Source organism: Arctopsyche grandis, chromosome 4 (assembly GCF_051622035.1).
Source record: "Arctopsyche grandis isolate Sample6627 chromosome 4, ASM5162203v2, whole genome shotgun sequence".
Taxonomy (NCBI): domain Eukaryota; kingdom Metazoa; phylum Arthropoda; class Insecta; order Trichoptera; family Hydropsychidae; genus Arctopsyche; species Arctopsyche grandis.
Window position 1 is genome coordinate 7698724 of NC_135358.1, and position 24440 is coordinate 7723163.

General features: G+C 34.2%; 1 protein-coding gene across 10 annotated transcripts in view; it reads left to right on the forward strand.

Moving 5' to 3' along the window:
• The window catches only part of LOC143911227 (CUGBP Elav-like family member 2), a 605340-nt gene that overhangs the window by 540483 nt on the left and 40417 nt on the right, over positions 1-24440 (forward strand). For all 10 annotated transcript variants that reach the window (XM_077430030.1, XM_077430026.1, XM_077430029.1 and 7 more), the window contains one exon: positions 1653-1701. In XM_077430030.1, coding sequence (XP_077286156.1) covers positions 1653-1701 — 49 coding nt within the window. The remainder of the gene's footprint in view (positions 1-1652; positions 1702-24440) is intronic.

Consider the following 24440-nt stretch of genomic DNA (forward strand, 5'->3'; position numbering starts at 1 on the left):
TAAAATTGAGGTTTCCTCCAAAAATACTTTGGCTTTGAGCCTTCATTGAACTAACTCACTTTTATTCCTACAGCGCATTCTAATATATTCTAATATAAAATCAATATTTGTCCATACAAATATACCCCCCCCCCTCTCAAACATTTGCGGCACATGAATATTATATAGTTGAAGTATCTTCTAGTTGTAATATGTTTTGACTAGTTGAAATATATTCCATCTAACCTGGTACCAAATAGCGTTATAGTTGAAGTGTACTTTCAGTTGTAATATATTTTGACTTACTGGAATATATTCCGTCTAACCTAACCTAACCTAACCTAACCCACGCAAGTTAATTCATTTAGCGAATTAATTCCTGCTGGTCAAAATATATTACAACTGAACATACAGTTCAATTGTAAGTTGGTACCAGGTTATATGAAGAAGTTAGGTTTTCGTGAAAATGTTACTAGATTTGTAAATTGAGTTGGAAAGTCACATTTTTGTTGGTTTTGAACACATTCTTAGTTCTTAATATTAGCAAATAATATAATTAAATTAAATTAAATTAATATTAGCAAATATTATATTAACACATTATTGAATTCAAAAGCATTCTTAAAAACGTTAGAGCTTGGAAAAGTCACATTTTTGTTTTGAATATATTCTTAAAATTATCGTAACACGGTATTCATTACCTTCTTCGTAAGACCTATCAAATATTAAACCATTATTGAATTTTTAGGCATGCGAAAAAAATATCAGAGTTATCAAAAATCAACTGCGCTCGAATTTATAGATTCACTAGTAGAATAGTATTCGAATATCAATGTCCTAAAACGCCAATTGGAATATATTACAACTGAAAATACACTTCGATTGTAACATACATATACACTACCGCTACCTATGTATGTATATCTTTTTGCTAAATATGAACTAGATGTTTGTATGAATTAGTGTTAACTTAATCGGTGTATGTGTGTGACTTCAATGTCAATGTTACAAATTCCTTTCCACGCACGTAATACATGCAGTGTTTATTTTTATTTTTAGATTTGTTATTTAGTCGACGTAAACTTGGAAAGAGTTAATAGCACCACTTAAGCGTTAAAAATGCAGATCCTTAAACGTTATAGTTAGCTATCTGTCAACTGTTTAGCATACGTAAATAGGGACACTCTGCAGAGTCTCCTAATAACGTCGTTTAAGCAATGTCCATGGTAATAACACGATCGTTAACAAACTTCCAAGACGTTCAACATCAACAGTGTATAAAAATTTCAAACGATAAACATTTCTCGATATTCCCAGACGAACAATGGTATTGAGTCATTCGATACGTGACGCACGGGTGAAAAACCTTACACCGATCCTTGCCTGTGCACAGGTGAGCACTCGCATATATGTACGAACCCGAACAATGGAATTCTAAATTTATCTTCTCGGGCATTATCCGCAACTGCACTGTTTCACTCGACGAATTAAGTCAAATCCCCGGCAAGATTGAAACAGCCCACGAAAGCTCCATCACTTTGACCCCGACGTAAGGATTAAACTTCCTTAGGGGAATGCCGTCGTTTAATATCTTACGTATATACATACATACGTAGTATGTAGTAGACCTTATATGAAATTTACGTGACTAATTTGCGTTTTCTTTCCTGCAGATGCACCATCCTATCCAGATGAAGCCGGCTGACAGTGAAAATAGAAACGGTGAGTACTGTTATTTATTGTTTTTGTTTGGTTCTGAGTCGTAATTTGGTGACTAATTGTGCAATTTAGCGTTGCATCTCTCGTGTGCCATCCCTGGCTTGCACCATAGTTTTTGTCGAGATTTTTACTCATGACTCAACTATGTCACACGATCTTCTTAACATTAGCGTGGACTCTTACCTCATCCGTTCGCGGTTAATTGAGCAATTTTTCGAAAGAAACATAATTTTAACAATACGAGTCTAATATAGCGTACATTATATGTTTGTCTCTCCAAAAACAAAATAAAAAAATGTGTATTTGTTTTCAAAAATTGTCTCAAATTGTACATAATTGTTTTTTTTAACTAAAAGATACTCGATAGCTAGCTACACACGGCTTTGACATATTTTCTTATTATGCTTTTCAGTACATACTTTCGTATTCGCATATATTTGGCGTATAATCCAATACAGTGTGATCGCAATGTTTGTCAATTGTTATTATCGATTGCATGATTCTAGGAACAAATTAAGGTTTGTTTATACCAGTACAGCTCAAGCCGGCAATGAACACATTCTTATGTTCTGTTAAGTTCAGTGACGATTTCGCACATGGTGAGCTCGCACACGATAATTATTGCTACGGAAATCTTGAACACAGAATATTTGATACTCGAAAATTCCACCCACCGAGAGTCAGACACTCGAACTACCACGATAACGAGAATTCGAGTGCGAGATATTCCGTAATCGCGATTTTCGTGGCAACGATTGTCGTGTGTGAGATCGCCATATGCGAAATTGTCCGTTTACCGTTCCGTCATGTTATGAATACATAAATCGTGTCCAAAACGGTAGCAATCGACACGATCTAGGTATTCATATCATAGAGCATTGCAATTTACCGAAACGCATCAAACAGAACCGGCTTTCTTTGACCACTGTGGAAATATTTATGTATGACGTGACTTTATAAAGGCAAGTGCACCCATACCAATGAAAGTATTGCTATGCGCATATGAATATTTTTGAAAACGTCATTTTGTGACATCATTGACTCGTATGAACGTGCCGAAAACGAGTGGTGCTGTGCAGTATGAATAGAATTAGTATTGTCCGTGCAGTGTTTTGCCAAGCTGTTGACGCACAGTGCTGGATATAAATGAACCTTTATAGTGCTTCTGGATTTTTAATGCTTTTATTAATCTTGTTACATACATACAAATACACTAAATGTATCACGATAGTTTAAAACTGCAAGATGTATCAGATGGCCACCAATATTGATTGAAAATATGGTGAATACATGCTATGCAATTTTTCTTTTTGCTTTCTAGAACACCGAAAAAGCATAAAATTTAGTATTGTACTTTTGTCACCTGTAACATCTTGTTTAAATTTAGAATAGAACTTCATGGTTAGTTATCCAATAATGAAGTGATCATTTGTGCGCTTATTCGTAACGGTTATCGGGCTTAATTAACGGACGCCCCTTACAAATATTTTCACAAGCGTTCCCGGCTGTCAGAATTTTCGCCGATTCAATGATAATTTGCGTTAAATAAAAATTTATAAATCAAAATGCATTAATCCGAATTTGATTCGACGCTGCGTTATTCACGCTTGAAAAATTCTTTTTTAATTAAATTCATTGTGGGAATTCAAAGTGGAGAACCAACTTCGATCCCCTATCCCTCGTCCCGGGACAGCATTGAAAGGCCATTGTTTTCCGGAATGGGTCGTTTCTGTGCGCGAATTGTTCGAGAACTTTTGCACGGCCCGAACATCTAATTAGAGGTTAAAAAAAAGAGGGAAAACGAGCGGAAAAAGCGGATTCGCAAAGGAAAAGCACGGATTCTCATCACCTTCCACTCCCCCCTCCCACCCCCTTAACCATCCAGATAACGTTCATTGAAATTTGAACGAACTCGCCTCTCTATCGGCAATTATTATCTATCGCTGACAATAATCCAATTTGGCTTCGTTTCGATCCATTATTTTTTATGCGCGCTTAAAACATCTTCTCTGGTCGAAGTTTGACGATATTGTCGCCGCTTAAAAACCACTCGATTTTCATTATCGTCCTTTTATACATAGATGCCTCTGCCTTCTGCGTCGTTCCGATCAAAATTTTGATGTAATGCGATCTCGGTGGTATAATTTTCATTTCCAAGACTTTTGAAACACCGTGTATGTGTTTCTCGGTACGTTTACCTGAACAAACAAACATTGCGACACGCTCAACGTTTACCGCACGTTGTCGAGTCTCGAACCACTCCTATAACTCTATGTACCTACTATACGAAATGCGGCCATTTGTCAAAAAAATGTACATACATATGTATGTATGTGCATATCATATCCAAAAATGTAGGCATGGTTGACGACAAAACGAATCGCGTGCATCGTTAGTGCAACTCGGTGCAGATTGCATTCTCATGGTCGTATTTTTTCCGTCTCGTCAAATGCGTTGTGCAATTAGTGCACGTCCTCGAGAAGATTCGTACGATTTCGATTTAATAACAATGCAATTATTCGTCTATGATTGTTAGCTGTGCAGGTATGTATGTATGTATGATGTATGTATGTGTGTATGAATGCGCGATAGCAATCGTCAACATTTTTCGTTTTAGTTGTGGAATTACCTTGAATGTACATACATATCACGTGTAATTGAATCTATGTACATCACTGGTCGCCAAGCGGGCTTTTTTTTGGGCGTTGTTCATTTTTCCAGTATTATCCTATTGGCTTATTTTTTGTTTATAGATTCCGTGGACAGGGGTTTTCAATACAAAATATGATGTGTATTCTAATAAAATAAATCACAATAAAAGTACTATGAATTGTAATAAAATAAATCAGTTACATTGTTAATATTTTCGTTTAGCAGCGTGGTCTAGTGGTGAGTATTGAATTATTTCGTGCTTGATGTCACGGGTTCGATTCCCACTAAGAGTATCGTTGTTGGCCAGACCTTGGTTTGTCAAGGTCAATCGTTTCTTATCAGAATTTGCCAATTTTTCTGATTTTCATTGAAACGGTTCCTGTAAAATTTGATTTTCCTTCCCAATTTTATGTTGCAAACCTTGAGTTATTGTTATATCTCAGATTTCTCACCATAGATGTTTCTGTGGTTGTTTGTCGAATGTAAAAATTGGTATTGTTACATGAAAAATGTTATTAATCGTATTTATACGATGTTTGTAATTTATTTATTTATTTTTTATTTTTTCATTTAATTTACACCAAGAAGGCCTAACAGGTAAACCCAATGCACCTTCCTGGCCAAAGACAATTATATAAACATATATGTATACCATCCATATATACACAAATTCTTACACGTATACACAAATACAGATACATACATTCATAAATATAAAAATACACATATATACATATACATACATACACACCTACATATATATATATACATACACACATACATATACATATATACATATACATACACACATATATATACATATATACATATACATACATATATACATATACATATACATATACATATATATATATATATATATATACATATATATATACATATACATATATATATATATATATATATATATATACCCACACATATATACATACATATACATACATACACATATACATATACATATACACATACATTACATACATCCATAAACATACAAACATTATACATGCATATACACATAAACACATCAATACACATAAATAAAGATAAATTACTCATATATATATATACATATATATATATATATAAATAAAAAATAGCATACATATATAAATATAGATAAAACCAACATACATACACATTATGCTAAATAATAACATTACAAAATGAAAACAACATGTGTAAATATGTATGTAGCTAGAAGTCATTTAAAATATGCTGCCTGACAGAACTGTATGATGAAGTAAAAACATCAAGGCTCCCAGAAAGCAGGTTAAATAGTCGAATGGCTCTTGAAAGGGGTGAGTCATCAAGCACATTAGTCCTGGCCCGAATAGGTAGGAATAGAGTTCTGGAGCGAGATTCTCTCAGTTTCTCAGGTACTCTAAGTTTAAGATTACACAGAACTTCAGGAAGATGATATTCACCCCTTAGAATTTTTAGAAAAAGCTTACCAAGATGATTGTTTCTACGTGAAGCTAAGGAGTCAAAGCCCAAGGAGCCCATGACAAACTTACTGGGAAATAAGTAGGGATAGCGCCCAAACTCTCTCATGTAGAGATAGCGAAGAAATTTTCTTTGCACCCTCTCTAACATTAGCGTGTACCTTAAATGATTAGGACTCCATATGGCCGAACCAGATTCAAGCAAACTGCGCACCAATGTAGTATACAGTAAACGCGTCACTCTGGTGCTATTAAAGGCGCGTGAGTTTCTGATGACGAAGCCTAAAGTTTTTGTAGCCCTATTGCACACATCTTGGATATGAGAATTAAAATTCCAGATATTTGAAAAAGTAATTCCCAAATCCTTGATATGTGTGTGACGGGCAAGAATAGAGCCATCAATATTGTAACCAAATTCAATTGATGATCGAGATCTGGAAAAAGAGACAATGTGACACTTTTCAACGCTTATCGGAAGACAATTTGAGTGTGACCAAATAACGAGTGAATCTAAATCGCTCTGTAGCAGTAGAGCATCGGAAGAAGATTCAACGCACCTAAAAAGTTTTAGATCATCTGCATATAATAAGAAGTTGCAGTTGTGGAATATTTCCCTAATATCATTAACAAATAAAATGAATAGTAAGGGGCCAAGATTAGAACCCTGTGGAACACCAGAGCAGGTTGGGTATTCAACAGAAGAATAAATTCCATATTTTACAAACTGACGTCGATCCTTGATAATATCTGATCATAGATGTCAGGTATTGTTTCGATTCAAATATGTATGTATGTAATAATTGTGTATTTAGTAGATGTCTCGTTGATTATAAGTTTTCAATGTCTTGTAATAAATTAGCCATAATGATGACCTGGAGCTAATCTGTAATTTCACTATGGCGAAATTGTAAAAATAAATAAATAAGTATAAATAAGTGTATACTATATTGTAGATAAGATCCGTTTTTTCCTTTTTATTTATGATTGCACTTAAATTTAACGGCATTCGTCCGTAATAAACATTATTTCTTTTTTTTTTAAACTATTCGGCTCCTTTGAAAGTATTATTTTTAAATAAAATGAACATCCCTGCTGGCAGCTAAATAATGTCTTGCTTAGAGAAAAAGTATTTAGTTAACAGTAATTTCATACAAGAATAGTCTCAATGAACGGGCGTAACCGGTACTAATCTAATATATAATTTCGAAAGATACTTTGTATGTACATATGTAAGGTTTAAAGGTTTGTTGGGAGCATCGAAAACAAATCAAAGTTTCTATAACGACGACATCGATATCGTCGAATATTATTTTTTTTCGATTCAAATAAATTTAATAAAAAAACAAATGAATGTTTACTATTAGATTGTTTTGCCATGTTTAGGCTGTTTATATTACAAATATCGAGCCAGGTTAAACCACTAGTATACCATAAGTATCCATTGCAGTTAATTGTTTACAAAATATGCTAGAACAATATCAATTTCTTGACTGGTATTCGTCCTTTATTAGTTGAAACAAAAGGTTCATGCCCAAAATACAAACTACGTTTGAAAATAGCCCGCTTGGCAACCACTGAATTGTACAAAATATCCGGTACGCATATAAAGCAACAAGTTACAATTTTTCAACTAATATCATTTGTCATTATCTATTTTAAATTTTACCAGCAACGTCACTAGCCCTACTATAATAGTCGTTTCGATTTGACATACATATGTACGTCACAGCTAAAACACATCCAACAAAACGTATATACGAATACAATAACAAAAGATACAAACTTTTATATATACTGATCGCTACTTATGTTTCCGCTTGGCAGAGAATTTACCGCCATCTATTGAAAATTAATTAATTGTAGGTAGGTAGGTAGATTTTAATATTTTTTTATTAAATATATTTAATATTAAATTAAATATATTTAAAAAAAAATCGAATTTCGAATCCCGCGTGGGGATCGAACACATGACCGACGACACATTTCTTTCAATTTTTTTATTTTTATTTAATAACTTAATATTCCAACACCAATGCGATGATATTAAGCCAGCAGCGTGGCTTAATGGTAGCGTGTATGATTGGCACCAAGTGATCAGTGGGTTCGATCCGCTATACTGCTGGTTAGATTTAGGGGTATTTGTAACTCCAAATCGATAGTTTCTTATCAGATTTTGCCAATTTTATCTGATCATTGTTGAAACGGTTCCGCAAAATTGGCAAAAAATCATCTTTCCTGTTGTCACAAATCTTCTTTATTTATCGTATGTACAATTTGTTAAAGGTATGTATGTACAAATGTAAAAAAAATCCATAGATGTCTCAATGGATTAATTGTTATTTCGTGTTCTTCAGCTTCTGGAAATACAGTGATTTGTGTAATAATAAAATGCTGCATTGTTTGTAGTTAATTGTCCAGGAAGGCGCATTGGGGTCTTCCTGTCAAGCCTTCCTGGTATATACATATCTGTGTAAAAAATAAAATAAAAATATGTCATCGGGTACAACACTATGTAGTAATATTGATAAACCTTAATGTTGCTCTAGTTTCGATTGCTTTTTGATAACTCTTAAACATCAAAAACACGCTATATAAAAGTCACTTGGTGATTAATAAATTGCAGCAACATGTTGTTGAGTTGCAGCAACATATTGATCCCGTTTGATTCCGTTCAAATTTGAAACAAGGTTATGTACATTGCAATGACAGAACGAAGGCACCTTTCCTAAGGAAAATTTCGTAAACAAATCGCATAATATATTTCACATTTCCACTTGACCTTTAACAAGTGCCGTTGACAACTATTCGCTCGTGTACTGTGTGCATACATACTTCATTTTAAAACTAGTATATTATGTATATTATTTTTTGTGGTCATCGTCATCATCATCATCATCATCGTCGTCGTCGTCAACTGTCACCGTCAAATGACGCGACGATGCACGCTACAGTCTGAGCCATCGTTTAGTTGACGCAGAAACTCGTTGCGAGGTGCTCGTGTCGCTGTGGAACACCCTGTGGATATATAATTGAATAGTTAGTCTTTTGATACAACGTGAATCATAATCTCGATCGCAAGTAGCGTTTCTCAAAATGTGCACGCGTTGCATACATTTCGATCGCGTTTCCTTATATGATTAATTATTACACATCTTATTAGTACATATGTATGTAATTCTCGGAAGGATTTATATTATACTGCGTGTTATGCGGTTTTTTTTTTTTTATTATTATGTACGTTTCATGTGTTGATATATGTATGAGATGGCAACTAATAGTCGGTGACATTAGAGCAAGTTCTCTCATCCGGATGAAGATCGTCGTTTCAATTAACTGAAACGTCCATTCGCCCACTTTCAGCACGCGAGTGCTCCTCCTCTGCCGACGAAACTTCAAAATCAACGTGCCGATGATGTTTTTGAGTCATGTTCTTCGATATTTAAAAATATAAACACGAGCCGGTTTTTTTTCGTGTCATTATTGTAATGTACGGTCACGTGTTTGGACACTTCCTCGGACTCTCTCTTGAATTTCAAGTTCCGCTTCGTGAACGATTCTTCCTCATGTTTTTTGGTTTTCGACACCCAGTTGAGTCACTGTCGACTCCTTTGAATGTTTCGTTGATTTTTTTTTTTTTTTGAAAGTTGACACACCATAATTTATACGTACTTTTGCCTGATGGAACTTATCCACATGAGTATACTTTACATCTGCAACTGTTTTTTTTTTGAACAACACAAAAGGAAACTTTTAAAATTTGGCTATACAGGAAGGTTATGAATTCCACGGGAAGGTGATAAATTCAACGGTACTCCATCAATTTTTTGTGTAAAAATTATTTATTAACATATAAATAAAGGCAAGAGTACGCCATTTTGAAATTCATTTATTTATTTATTTACATATTTTGCCAAGTGACATTACAGGATGGCCGTGGGCCCTCTTTAATGACGCGAACTTGATGATTATTTAAATACACTACTTCGCCAATTTAATTCAATGTGCATACCACGGCAGAAGCTACACGTATATTTTTTTAATTATCACTTCCTAAAAATTAGAGTTAAAACACTAACTATTATCACTGTTTAATTGAGTTGTGAAGGGAAGGGTAGAAAGTCGTATTTGGATAGCTAGCTGTCATCGTTTCAGTCTGACACTAGATTCCGATGTAATTTTTAATGAGTTTCCTATTTTTATTTTTTTATTTACATATGTATTAGCCACAGTGACATTACAGAATAGGCGTCACTGTGACCAGACAGATATATAAGCATAATACAAATACTATATATGTATAAGAAAATTAGCGAAACGTGTACATATGTTGTAGATAATAAGATTTTTTTAAATCATATTCAAACAGTGGTGACATAGTGGGTAGGATGATTTTTGCCTATTTAATGTAGGAACCGCTTCAACAATAACATCAGATAAATTGGCAAACTTTGGCAGGAAACGATCGACTTGGAGTCACAAATATCCAAGTCTGACCAGCGGCATTTAAGATTATACTCAGAATAAATTATTTTCAATCTAGGTCAGCTCACGGGATCGAACCCGGTGACCTATTAGTGCTTAGTATCAACATAAACCACAGTCCCACGCTGCTGACTGTCTATGTGGAAAAAATTATATCACTCACGACCAAGCGTTTGGAAAAATTTTCGTTATTTGCCTCCGCTCTTCCCAGTGTTTCTATTTGTTTGATTAGATTTTTCATTATTGTTTTATTCGTTAACTTGAAGTTGCGGTTGTCAAAATATTATGCACGTGGGTTGGATTCATTATGCAAAACCATGTATGAATGTTCAATTATCAATGTGAAGCATACACATTAATTATGTCGTTGTAAACTTTTCTGTTTTGTTGCCGGGATGCTATCGCAGTATTCGCATATCGGATTACTCGGTGCTTATCATTGCACAATGCAATATTTGTTACGATATTTTATTTTTGTCTGTTTGATTTTTTTTTTTTGCGGAAAAGAAAAACAATTGTAATCCTGTTAACTATAGCTCGAGCGCTCGTATGATTCTCACAAAATCTATTATCGGTGTGGATGTGTATGTGTTAATTACGCATTTCCACGCCATTTGAACAGTCAGGACTAAAATTTGCAAAGGATATGTGATATTTCGAATGATTCGTTTGTATGATTTTGTACATATTTTGTATAGGAATAAAATGTGACTCATATCAAGGCCGTTATGATGACACTTGGGCAGGACTGGTTTTAGAGCTGTCAGTTTATAAATCATATGGTGAATCGAACTCGATGATCAATGATCGTACTTACGTGCATATTAGCCACGAAGTAATTCATCTAAAAAGCAGTTAGTTTGGAAAAACTTTTGAAATCTGACTAAGCTTTAAAATAGCCTAATCATTATACTTGGGTATGTCGGTATAGCGGATGAACCCAATTTTTACTTTATCTACATACATATGTACGTAGTAACAATGGATAAAGTTTTGTGATCATGAGAAAATTCGAAGTCGGAATCTATCATTGATTACGTTTTCATGATCTAGAAAAAAATGTGTGGGTGTGTCTGTGTGTATGTTAGTATGTGTGTCTGTGTATTTTGGGGATTTTTTGAACCCCATTAGTCCTATTGAACTAAAACTTGGTATCGCTTTCTGAAATACTAATCGATACTATGTACATATGTCATTTTTTTTCAAATTTTTAAGTTACCCGGAAATGGTACTTCCCCTTATGTGTGTCCTCTTTTTTAAGTTTTTGGATTCAATTATTTCCCAAACCGCTCAACGGATGAAACTGATTTTTTTTTACATGTAATAGAAATTATAAATCATATATTTTTACACTAAGCGGAAGTAGTACTTTTACTAAAGATAGTCGAGGTTTTTTTTATGTTTTTCTTAAAAATCTTTGGATTATTGAACTAAAATTTTATATCTAGTTTATTTTCCCATGATGCTGTTTTCGGGTTGCCCATGAGCGACATCTATGGTATTATTCATGTGCATATATAAATTTTGAAATCATATTCAAATACTGGTGACATGGTGGGATGGATATTTTTTGCCAATTTTATGAGGAATCGTTTCAACAATGAAATTAGATAAATTGGCAGACCCGACAATAAGAAACGATCGACTTGAAGTCACAAATATCCATATATTTTTTTTCAATCGAGGTCTACCCCCGGAATCAAACCCTGCAACATCTTGGTAGTTACCATCAACGCAACCACCAATCTGTTGCAATAGTAATTCAACAACGATTCCCAAGATAATTCCCGTCTACCCAATAGCCCAGTCTGCCAAGATGCTAATGCATCACCAATCTATATACATACATATGTATGTACATAAAAAATAATGTCTGTTTGTCTATCTGTCTCGTATAGGTTCCTAAACCACACAACCGATTACGATGGAACTTTCAGGATTTTTGGTATGCATGTCCGGGAAGCTAACTGTAAAAAAAATCGGGAATGAGTGGTATTGCAACGCAATAATTTCAAATGTTTTCGCGTCGCGACCTGCGTTGTTAGGGTAAAATAAATAAACAATTGAATAATTTCAAATGTGTTTGCTGCCTGCATTATATACATATATATGTATGTACATAAAAATTAATGTCTGTTTGTCTATCTGTCTAGTATAGGCTCCTAAACCACACAACCGGTTACGATGGAACTTTCAGGATTTTTGGTATGCATGTCCGGGAAGCTAACTGTAAAAAAAATCGCCCAAAAATGGGAATGAGTGGTATTGCAACGCAATAATTTCAAATGTTTTCGCGTCGCGACCTGCGTTGTTAGGGTAAAATAAATAAACAATTGAATAATTTCAAATGTGTTCGCTGCCTGCATTTTTTCGACAAATGGGAACGGGAATTGCATGCGTTATTGTGATATTGCAACGCATGCCGGGTTCAGCTAGTACAAATATAAAATATATCGGAAAATCATTTACCCGGAAGAAGTCAACATTTTGTTTTACGGACTTTTGGCCTTTTTTGGGATATGGAGACAATGGATTTTAATGGCAACAATGGCTTGTTGAAAAAAATAATTCTTTCAATAAAATAATAGGCACACTTTCAAAAAGATTTTGGTTCCCAAGTATGATCCGAAGCTCACCGATTGAAATCTGATTTCAAAATGGCGTCCCGTACATTTGGACGAAACTTCGGTGCGTTTGGTTTGTTTTTGTTTTTTGCATATCGACCCAATCGAGCAGAGTTTGTCAATTTGAATAGCCCGGTTGACCCTTAATAAATACGATACGACCGCGACTTCACCAAGTGCGGTGCGATAGATTAAGCCGGCCGCCATATACGAAATAAAAAGTGTGGTGCGTGCGGTGCTCGCGGCACGCCGTTTGACTATCAATGAGCGCTTAGGCGTGACGCACACTATTGTACCGATATAAAAATTCACGAAGCGTCTTCCTTCAGTGTTCGGCTCGAAAAAGGGTACACAGTTTGTGCATTTTTCGGCCGCGACCCCGAGATTGTCGATTCCTGCGCGTCCATTACCCGGCGTCGGTAATGGGACACGTTCGCAAAAGCGCGCAATTCAAACTGTTATATAGTGTTGCCATATTCGAAGCTTGCGAGCTTATCGACACAATTTTAATGCTCCATTCGAATTGATTGTTCGTCGTTTTCTTATCGCTTCACGGTCCGTCGTGCCGTTTAAAGCGCGCTTAAAAATTATAATCGGAATCGATAGCGAAAATCTAATTGGGTTTTCAGACCTCAGAAATTCGCACCGCTCCGTTTCGTTCGACTCGCACTTTGAGCGCTAATGACAAATTTATGCAATTCGAAATTATCTCGACGGCGTGCAGGACGGCCGTGGCGCGCGCTCTTTAATGACGCGAACTTGGATGATTATTTAAATATACATGCTTAAATCTCACTGCTTTGCCAATTTACTTAATGTTCGTACCGCGGCAGAAGCTGCACGTATATTTTTTTTAAGTATCGCTTCCTAACAATGACAGGGAAAACAGTAACTTTTACCACTGTTGAAATGAGTTGTGAAGGGGCGGTAGAAAGCCGTGTTTGGATGGCTAGCTTTCGAACTGACACAAGATTCCGATGTATTTTTTGAGTCTGTTATTTATTTGTGATGGGGCGGTATAAAGCCGTGTTTAAGTAGCTAGCTGTCGTCGTTTCGATCTGACACGAGTTTTCGATTTGAGTTTGTTATTTGTTTATTTTTTTATTTACATATTAGCCAGAGTGACATAACAGAATACGCGTCACTGTGACCAGACATATAAGCATAGTACAAATACTGTACATATATGTTTATATAAAAATTGGCGCCACATCTACGTTTGTTGTAGATAATAATTTTTTTTTTAAATCATATTCAAATAGTGGTGACATAGTGGGTGGGATGGTTTTTGCCAATTTGATGGGGGGACCGCTTCATCGGATAAATTGGCAAACTCTGATAGGAAACAGCAGTATTAAAAATTATACTCGGAATAAATTCTTTTCAATCGTGGTCAGCTCACGAGATCGAACCCGGTGACCTCTCTGTGCGTAGTATCAACGCAACCACCGAGCCACGCTGCTGATTAATGATTAAACTACTCTAGCTGCATGTTGGAGACATTAACTCACTTTAATGATAGCTGAACCCCAAATTTCATTAAAATATCAAAGCGATTTAAAGAGAGGAAGTGGTTCAAAATCAGATCACAAATTTTTGACGGGCAGAAACGTCATTGAACTAACATAGTGAAGCTAATAAAAAACTTGTGAAAAGTAGAACAATTGAAAAAGTACACCACTCTCTATTTTTACTTTGTCTTTTTTCTATATCTAAATTTCGTATAAAATCAAGTCATCTCATCCTTAACTAATAATTCAAATCTTACATAATATCTACATACTTTTTTTAAGGAATATAAATTTATGGCACATGTTCACCGACTTGCAAAAATATTAAAAACTAAAATTATATGAATAGTCATTTAACACTTTTATTTATTTTTTTGTTCGAAAGCATTATAAGCCAACCACTAGTACACTGGTTTATATAATGTTTTTATCTAAAGAATGGCAAAACCTTCACTTGAGTGCACTTTACAATCTTTAACTTTAAATTGAGACCGTAAAATTGGTTTCAATGACAGTTTTTAAATTCCAAAAGTCGTAAAAATTTTATCGGAAAGTCGCCATAAATCTTCTCCCGTCTTGCACTCGTGTTTTGCTTCTTCTGAAACTTGACGTCGACTCATTCGCATCATTTCCATTTTAAATCAGAGCTACCTTTTATTTATAAACGAAATTGATTGTATACATACAACCTTTATACGAATGCAAATATTACACGCAGATAATCTAAATCGGATGTTATTCCCGAAAACGTAATTTTATTAACCGGACGCATTCGTTCGTTTGTTTACATATAACCGACCTTTATTTTCAGGATCAGGGATGTTCATGAGCGAAGCTCCCTTTGTCGTATTAAACGAAAAGGACACAAGCGTGTATGTAAATCGTTTCATTTGGAATTTTTGGGCCAATCTATGCGGCCATCGACCGAGAGCATAAAACCAAATTTTAACCCTTCCAACGCGACCGTTTTGAACCCTAAACAAAATTTACATACCGTCGAACATCAAAAAAAAAAAGTCCAACAAACAAAAAATCAAAGCGATGAATCTTTCATTAGGATTCTACCCCTTCGTTGAATAATTTTATGTTATATTTTTGATTTCTTATGCGTTGGCAGTGGTGTCCTCTAACTTTCGTAACAACGGACTACCAACAAAATATTCTTCCAATACATTTTTTTATCAAATTACATGCTATTATAAAAATATCCGTCTAAATTTTATTACGAATGATACTGATGATAGTAGATGGATACTAGATGGATTAGGAATGTATACAAATGGCTATAGCTCAAATATTATTGTCATGTTTCATTTTAGCTATTTTGTAGCATATATTTACCGATAATTTCAAAATAATGATCTATTTTAATACTTAACAACAAAATTTGATGTAAGATTGATAACATTGAATCTCTCCACATTGGAGACGAGAATAATGAGAGGTGGTCTAATCGAAGTTTACAAAATTATAAATTATATTAACCTCCTAACGTTTAACAAAAACACTCATCTTAGAGGTCACACTCTCAGACTCAGACAAAATATATTACAGAAAAATTAGATATGCCTTCTTTTCAAAAACTAGATATGTCTACCTAATGAATTAGTTACATTTAATAACCTAAAACTCTTATTAAATAAACTTGATGATTTCCCAAAAATTAATGGGTTCTTTCTTTGTATTTTCATTTCTTGTATGTATTTTTAATTTTGTTTCAACTATGTATGTAGTTGCATTTTTTTTATTCTATTTTGATTCGTGTTTTTATCTAATTTTATTTTATTTTTTATTTTTTATTATAATTTACAAACCTTTTGGATTCATCGGCTATGACATATCCCCAAGTATTTTAAATACAATTTACGAAATACGTACAATTAAAAAATAATATAAAATCATTACGAAATAGCGATTTTTACTGTAAATTTTATCATTTATCGAAAGATGAACTATATAAATGAACATTAAACATCCAATCATCCGATTGATTTTGATTTTTAAATGCTTTCTATTATTTTGAAATTATGTTCACAATACATCTTATATCTATTTTAATAGCTATTGATCTACTGACCATTTTCGATTTTACAATTTTAATTTTATTTTATTAGTAATCATAGTATTATCTTATTCTAATGTTAATGTACAGCATAATAGGAAAAAGAGCTCAAAAACCTATTTTTTTAATTCTTATAAATGCTCATAATACATCTATACATAATAGTAATTAAAATCATCCGATTGAGAACTAAGATCACACCAATATTTAACTCGAACTTTTCTATTCTCCAAAATATTTCAGTGCCAACAATTCAGAAACACATTTCTGACAAGCTACGGAATATATTCATATATATATGTATACATATATATACAGACATGTTTCCGTAAATTTGAAATTTTGAACAAAGGATTTCCGGAAACCCTCGAAAACCCACCAGATGACTGCACTACGTGTCAGTCCGATCCTACACTGACATCTGATATACTTGCGTTTAATTCAATTTGTGTTTTTCGTGCAATATATACATACATCCCGTGGATTTTACCTATACCGTAGCCGCTAATGAATTATGCAAGTGACTGGTAGACCGCTGAAAACCAACAACGCCATTGATTTCTCATGGCCACGCGCCGTTTGCAATTCAAAAACGCGCGCTCGTATATGGATTTATGTCTTACATAGGCGCTGAAGACTTACAATTTCGAAATTTTCATACATGAATTATTCCCCCGGTCGACTTATCGTATAATGGTGTATATGGCGAGGTGTGAAACTTTCAGCGGTTTCAGCGATCGCCAACCGCGGGTGGGCACGCCGACCTCAATCCAGAATTTGATTCAGATCTATATCGGCGTCTATTTTCGAATTCGAATTTATTTAGCCCCAGTGTCGAGAGAAATTTTCCTCTTCAATTAGAACGAACCCGTCTAATGCGCTAGCTCACCGGTCCGCTCGGGTTTCGCATTTCGGAAATTAACACGTCATCTTCGCGGTGTGAAGATAACTAAATGCACGCGTGAACTGTCAGTTCTGAGTTCTGTTTACAGCATCACTGAAACCCTGTCGTTTTATTCAATTATAAATTTATTAATAATTTTATTACCCATTGGCGAAAAACGTGATTTTTTCAAATACAATTTATAGAATACTAGATGAAGCCAGCATACGCTGCAATGCCACAATAACGCATGCAATTCCCGTTCCCGTTTCAAGTGATGGTTGGAGCTCAACTGGTGTCTCTTCAAAGTCGTGTCATCATAAACCAACTGGTAACGTGGTTACCAACGAACACATTTCCTCGACTACAAACAGTGGCGCTTCAAACTTTCGCGTCGGTAAAATCTTAATTACGAATATTATTATTAAGAGGTTTTTTTCACAGTGAGCTTCCCGGACATGCATACAACAAATCCTGAAAGTTCCATCGTAATCGGTTGAGTGGTTTAGGAGCCTATATGAAAAAGACAGACAGACACAAACAGACGAACAGACTTTTATTTTATTTATTTTTTATTACATTTTATACCAGGAAGGCCTTACAGGTAAACCCCAATTCGCCTTCCTGGCCAATTACAAACAATACAGCATTTTTATTTTACAAGTCGCCAAATTACGAGACACTGAAAACTTGCAAAACGAGACATCTATTAATTGTATATTTACATTAATCATACTCAAATAGTAGTAGGTAGGACATAGTAGGTAGGAAATATTTCAACCAATTTTTAATCGGGAACCATTTCAACAATTAAATCAGAGAAAATTGGTAAACTCTGATAGGAAACGATCGACCTGGAGTCATAAATATCCAGATCTGACCAGCAGCACTACAGATATACGCCTCTCAACGCTAAGCAGAAGCTTAACGGCCGAGCTATGCTGCTGGCTATATTATATTATATTATAGCTTATATAATATATAGTGTATTTGCTCGATTGCATTATTCAAGGCATATATGTTCAAACATACAATATCATTACGTACATATGTGTCTGTATTTACATATGTATGTATGTCAGTTTTAATTTTCTGGAAGTCACATTTTGATTTTGCATAAGCTTTTAGTCTGATTTACATGATTTCATATTCATCCACATTCAACAGGATACATTTGAGCGGGGCTATATTCTAAATCGAATTTGAAACACTTAACATGCAGTTCAATATGTATAACAAGACAGATATTTTTTCTTTCACGACTGGCGCATTATAATGCAATATAGGCAAATTTAATTCAATCCATAGTCAGAATGTGCTTACAATAAATAAATAACTAGGGGATTTCCTCGTCCACGTCGTATACGTGATGGATTTGCGACGTCGCCATGTGTTGACACTGTCGCTTTACCTATGCAACCTTGTACTTGCTTGGCCTTTGAACTGAATTATTTACATTTATTATCTTAGTTAGAATACTTATTTGTTGGCAGCACAGCACGACTGTCGCCTCGGTTCAACTTAAATTTTCATGACAATCGATGATTTGAAAGGCGAGGGACGCGGTCCGGTTTTGGTCCTTCGAGCACCAAACTTTCATACATACATAAGATTATTAACCGAAAATTAAATGGCGTAAATATGACTACTGGTTGTTCTATTGGACTATTTTTTTAACCATTTTGATATAATATGGAAATAAAACACATAAAATTTATATCAATCTGTGCTACTTTTCTGTGGCACCCACAAAGTCTATCCCTTCCGAATTAGTATAGGCGTGGATACTTGGTTCGAATTTATCAGGCGACGTAACAATCATCGCGAATGACAATTGAGGATGTCGTCGAAATTTGTAAGTCGAAATCGTACGACCGGAAGTCGAAAAACCTGACGGGAAGTGGCACCGCTTAAGGACCAGGCTCAATACGATTTACGTTCGTCGACTCTTGTGTATTATTCCCAATATAGCACACGTTATGCTACCTGTATGTATTTTTTTTTTTATTATATAAATACTTTGACGCTAGTAATACAATATATGTATTATTAAAGTGAATGTTGAGAATTGTTGACACATCTCGGCCGCCGAACAAACACGGGGCGTACAATACACAAAACAAGTCACAGATTCGTTTCAAAATCGTCATTGTTTACCCAGATGACTTAAAATTTACATACACGCAGCGACCGGGGAGTGAAATATATTGTTTTTATATTACTCACATACGTGTGTACTATATTACTGTACGGAATGGTTTTAATGTGTGCCCAAACACGTCACATATGCACATTTCAAACATTATAATATAAAAATATGATTCCTGAATTCCAGGATTTTCCTCAAATTAAAATTTCATCATCCCTGTTTCATATTATATAATATATCCGTACTAGGGATTCCAATACCGGTATTAACAAAACTGGTTCTATCGGTTTTTGATCAAAATTTGACCTTCAGTACTTACAGCCATACCTACATATATATTTAACATGTATGTACATATAATATCCAGCAGCATAGAGAGTAGTTAGCATATAATGCTTTGAACATAGTGGTCACGGGTTCAAATCCCACTGGTTTCTGCTGTCCAATCCTTGCTTTTGTGACTCCAAGTCGATTGTTTCCTATCAGAGTTTGCCAATTTTTCTGATTGTCATTAAAACGGTTCCATCAAATTGATAACCTTACCCATTTTCTCGCAAATCTTGGTAATGATGGAACCGTTTAAATTAAAATCAGATAAATTGGCAAACTCTGATAGGAAACGATCGACTTGAGTCATAAACCAAGATCTGGGATGCAGCAACCAGTGGGACTCGAACCCGTGACCACTATGTTAAATCTTTACGAACAATTTAAATGAATTTGTATTGTATTATAGCCAGCAGCATGGTTCGCTGGGCTTTTGTCTAGCGCCGAGAGTTCGCCGGGTTCGATCCCGTGAGTTGACGTCGATAGAAAATAATTTATTATGAGTATATTATCTGTAATGCTGCGGGTCAGATTTGGATATTTGTGACTCCAAGTCGATTGTTTCCTATCAGAGTTTGCCAATTTTTCTGATTTCATTGTTGAAACGATACCTCTATTAAAATTGGAAAAAACCCCATCCTACCCACTATGTCACCACTATTTGAGTATGATTTATGTACAACAAAATTCAAAGATGTCTCGTTAATTTCGATTTTTTCAGTGTCTTGTAATTCAGCCACTTACATATGTAATTGATTTTGATTTTTAAATCCTTTCTATCATTACTAAATTACGTTCACAATACATCTTATATGTATTTTAATAGCTACTGATCTACTGATCATTTTCTATTTTACAATTTGAATTCAATTTTGTTAGTAATATTATATTATTATAATGTTAATGTACAGCATAATAGAAAAAAATAGCTCAAAAACCTATTTACAACTCTTATAAATGCTCATAATACATCTAATACATAATATTAATTAAAGAATCTCTAAAGTCGATGATCTAAAGCAGATTGCGTTTAGGTAATCTGTGTTCATACCTGAAGGGTATAGACATTTTGTTGTAATCACCGAGACTCTTCACAAGTGTGTTAGTATGTATGGTTATTAGTGATTCTGTCATAGAATCTACTGCTTAGGTTAGTAAAGTCTGTAACTATTACATATGTAATAAAAATACTGCATTGTTTGTAATTGACCAGAAAGGCGCATTGGGGTTTACCTGTTAAGCCTTCCTAGTATATTTGTATGTATGTATTAAAAATCAAACCAGAAAAATCTGAGATTATCCCGACGAAATCTTCAGAAATGTTACCTAATCTCATGTACAGTGAAATAATTTTTTGAAAAATTCGGGTAAATTCAGGTTAGATTCTCTAGTCGATGTATGTATGTACATATGTAGAATACACGAGTAACGACTTCGGTGACCCTAGTAAACGTCGTTAAAATATATTAACGACGATTCTGTTACGCTGCTGTTCTTCGTCTATCTGTCATCACCTTGTCCGCATGTGTGTGTGTGTGTGTTTGCATTTTTATGCATCGGCAATGTCTATCGACATTTAGTATGCGCAAATAACAGACCGAACGTATCGGCTGCATTGTAATGCGTACCCGTCAACGCTTCTCAAAGTTTAGACGAATTTTATCGTTTTCATGATTTGGATGTGCGATTTTCTCGCGTATGATTAAAGTTAAGAAATGTTATCTTGTATTCGTGCGGTTTCAAATGTCGGATATCATATGACATTTGAGCGCTCGCGGCTCATTTCGTAACATTTTGTCATGAAGCTTGCGATTGTATCGTCAATTCTGATAATGAAATACAATACATATGTACATACAACCAAAACTCAAGCAAAGGAATTAAATTTGCAATGATTATAACTTAAAAAAAAATCACGGGGCCTGCTTTGGATAGCATTGTTTTGTATGTACATACCTCGCAAATATACTTTCAAAATATGTGGATGCATTTTCTATATATAATACAAGGCTTTTATATGTTTTTCACTATTTGGGAGTTTTTACAGATCTAATCTTCGACATGTGGAATTATAAAAACGAAATGGGATCACTTTAAAATTTAGTATGATAATGGGTTTGTAAAATATCGCAGTATAAATATATACAATCATGCCAGAAAGACCAAATCAGTCCGAGCTGTCAGAAATTTGACCGTAACACATACATACATACATACATATTTATATCAGAATTATAAAATAAACATTTTAAAATTCATTATAAAACCTACGAGTGTATTAAAAATATATATGAGAGCTAATGAGAACCTATAATGCAAATTTTATAATATATATAGTGTGAAAAAAAAGGACTAGGCGTTTAAACAATTAAAATCTGACAAAACGAGAGGGTGGCGGAAAGGAAAATAAATAAGGTTACTTACCATAAGACGTCAAGATCATCAACATTGTATTATTTTTTAAACGTGTCTATTACGATTATTTTTCACCGTCGCAATGGCGGAATTGATTTGAATATCTATTGTTGACCGAACCACGCAAAATAGCAAAGTTTCAAAACTATCGGAAGAATGTAGGATATAATATCCATATGTTGTTTGACCAATGAGTGAAGAAGTGACATATAGAAGAGCCTTGTAATAAAAATCTCAGCTATTCTTCGATTCGGTCGAGTCGAGGTTTCAATTAAATTCCAAACCAGCAGAATAGACTAGTGGGCACGGGTTCAAGTGAACAGAGTGGTCACGGGTTCAAACTTGGATTTGTGAATCCAGGTCGATCGTTTCCTATCAGAGTTTGCCAATTTGTTATTTGATTTTCATTGAAACGGTTCAAAAAATTGGCAAACTTACCGATTATCTCGCAAAATTTCAAGTTTCCAGCAATCTCGAATTTCCTTGAATTACCAACACCCATGCGATGATATTTAGCCAGCAGTGTGGCTTAATGGTAGCGTATATGTTTAGCACCAAGTGATTCAATCCGCTATACTGCTGGTTACATTTGGGGGTATTTGTGACTTCAAGTCGATCGTTTCTTATCAGAGTTTTCCATTTGTATCTGATCATTGTTGAAACGGTTCCTCAAAATTGGCAAAAAATCATCTTTCTTGCTGTCATAAATCGAAGTATTTACTGTATGTACAATTTGTAATAATTATGTACAAATCTAAATCCATAGATGTCCCAGTGGATTAATTATTTAATTAATTCATTCATTAATTGTTATTTCGTGTTCTTCAGCTTCTCTAAATACAGTGATTTATGTAATAATAAAATGCCGTATTGTTTGTAATTAATTTTCCAGGAAGGCGCATTGGGGTTTCCGCCTTCAGCCTTCCTGGTATAAATTAAAGATAAAATAAAATGTAAAAAATCAATATATATCGTGTATTACATTACATGAAGCTAGACGCCAAATTTGAAATTTATATACATATGAGAGTTAAAACTATAAATATTTAAATATTAGAGATAACGAGAACCTATAGAGCAAATTTTATAAAATATAGAGTGAATTATAGGCGTTTAAACAATTAAAATCTGAAATGGCCATATCAAGGCGAAAAGTTTGAAGATAGATTATGGTAGCTTGCCGTCACCGTCATAGACGTCACCGTACCCGAGATTCTGGATATTTGATACGCATTGTATACGATATTTTATCTCCAACGTAATGGCAGACGATACATTAACGTATATTGATGACCAAAATGAGCAATATGGCAAAGTATGAAAACGATCGGATAAGAGATAGAAAAATGACCACTAACACGAAAACCATGTTTTTTTTGATTTTTAAATGCTTTTTATTATTACGAAATTATGTTCACAATACATCTTATATCTATTTTAATAGCTACTGATCTACTGATCATTTTCTATTTTACAATTTTAATTTAATTTGGTTAGTAATTACAGTATTATATTATTCTAATGTTAATCTAAAGCATAATAGGAAAAAGAGCTCAAAAACCTATTTACAATCCTTATAAATGTTCATAATACATCTAATACATAATATTAATTAAAGACTATCTAAAGTCGATGACCTAAAGCAGATTGTGTTTAGGTAATCTGTGTTTATACCTGAAGGGTATAGACATTTTGTTGTAATCACCGAGACTCTTCACAAGTGTGTTAGTATGGTTATTAGTGATTCTTTCATAGAATCTACTGGTTAGTTTGTTAGTAATGTCTGTAACAAACGGAATATTATATATAGCATGCAGTTTTTTCAGGTTAGTATATTTGGGTGTATTATAAATTATTTTAAGGGATTTATTTTGTATTACTTGGAGCTTGGAAAGGTTAGTATTCGAGGCGTTATTCCATACAGGTGAAGCATAGGTTAATAATGGTAATATGAGCGCGCGATATAATTTTATTTTATTTAGCGTTGATAAAGAACTATGGCGATTAAATATTGGATATATTGAGGATATACCCCGCATCGCCTTGCATTTCGCTGCCTCAATGTGAGGTGCCCATCTCATTCTTTTATCAAACGTTACTCCTAAATATTTTATTACTGACTGCCATTTCAGACTTTCTCCAGAGGGGATTTTCAGATCTGAACTTGGCTT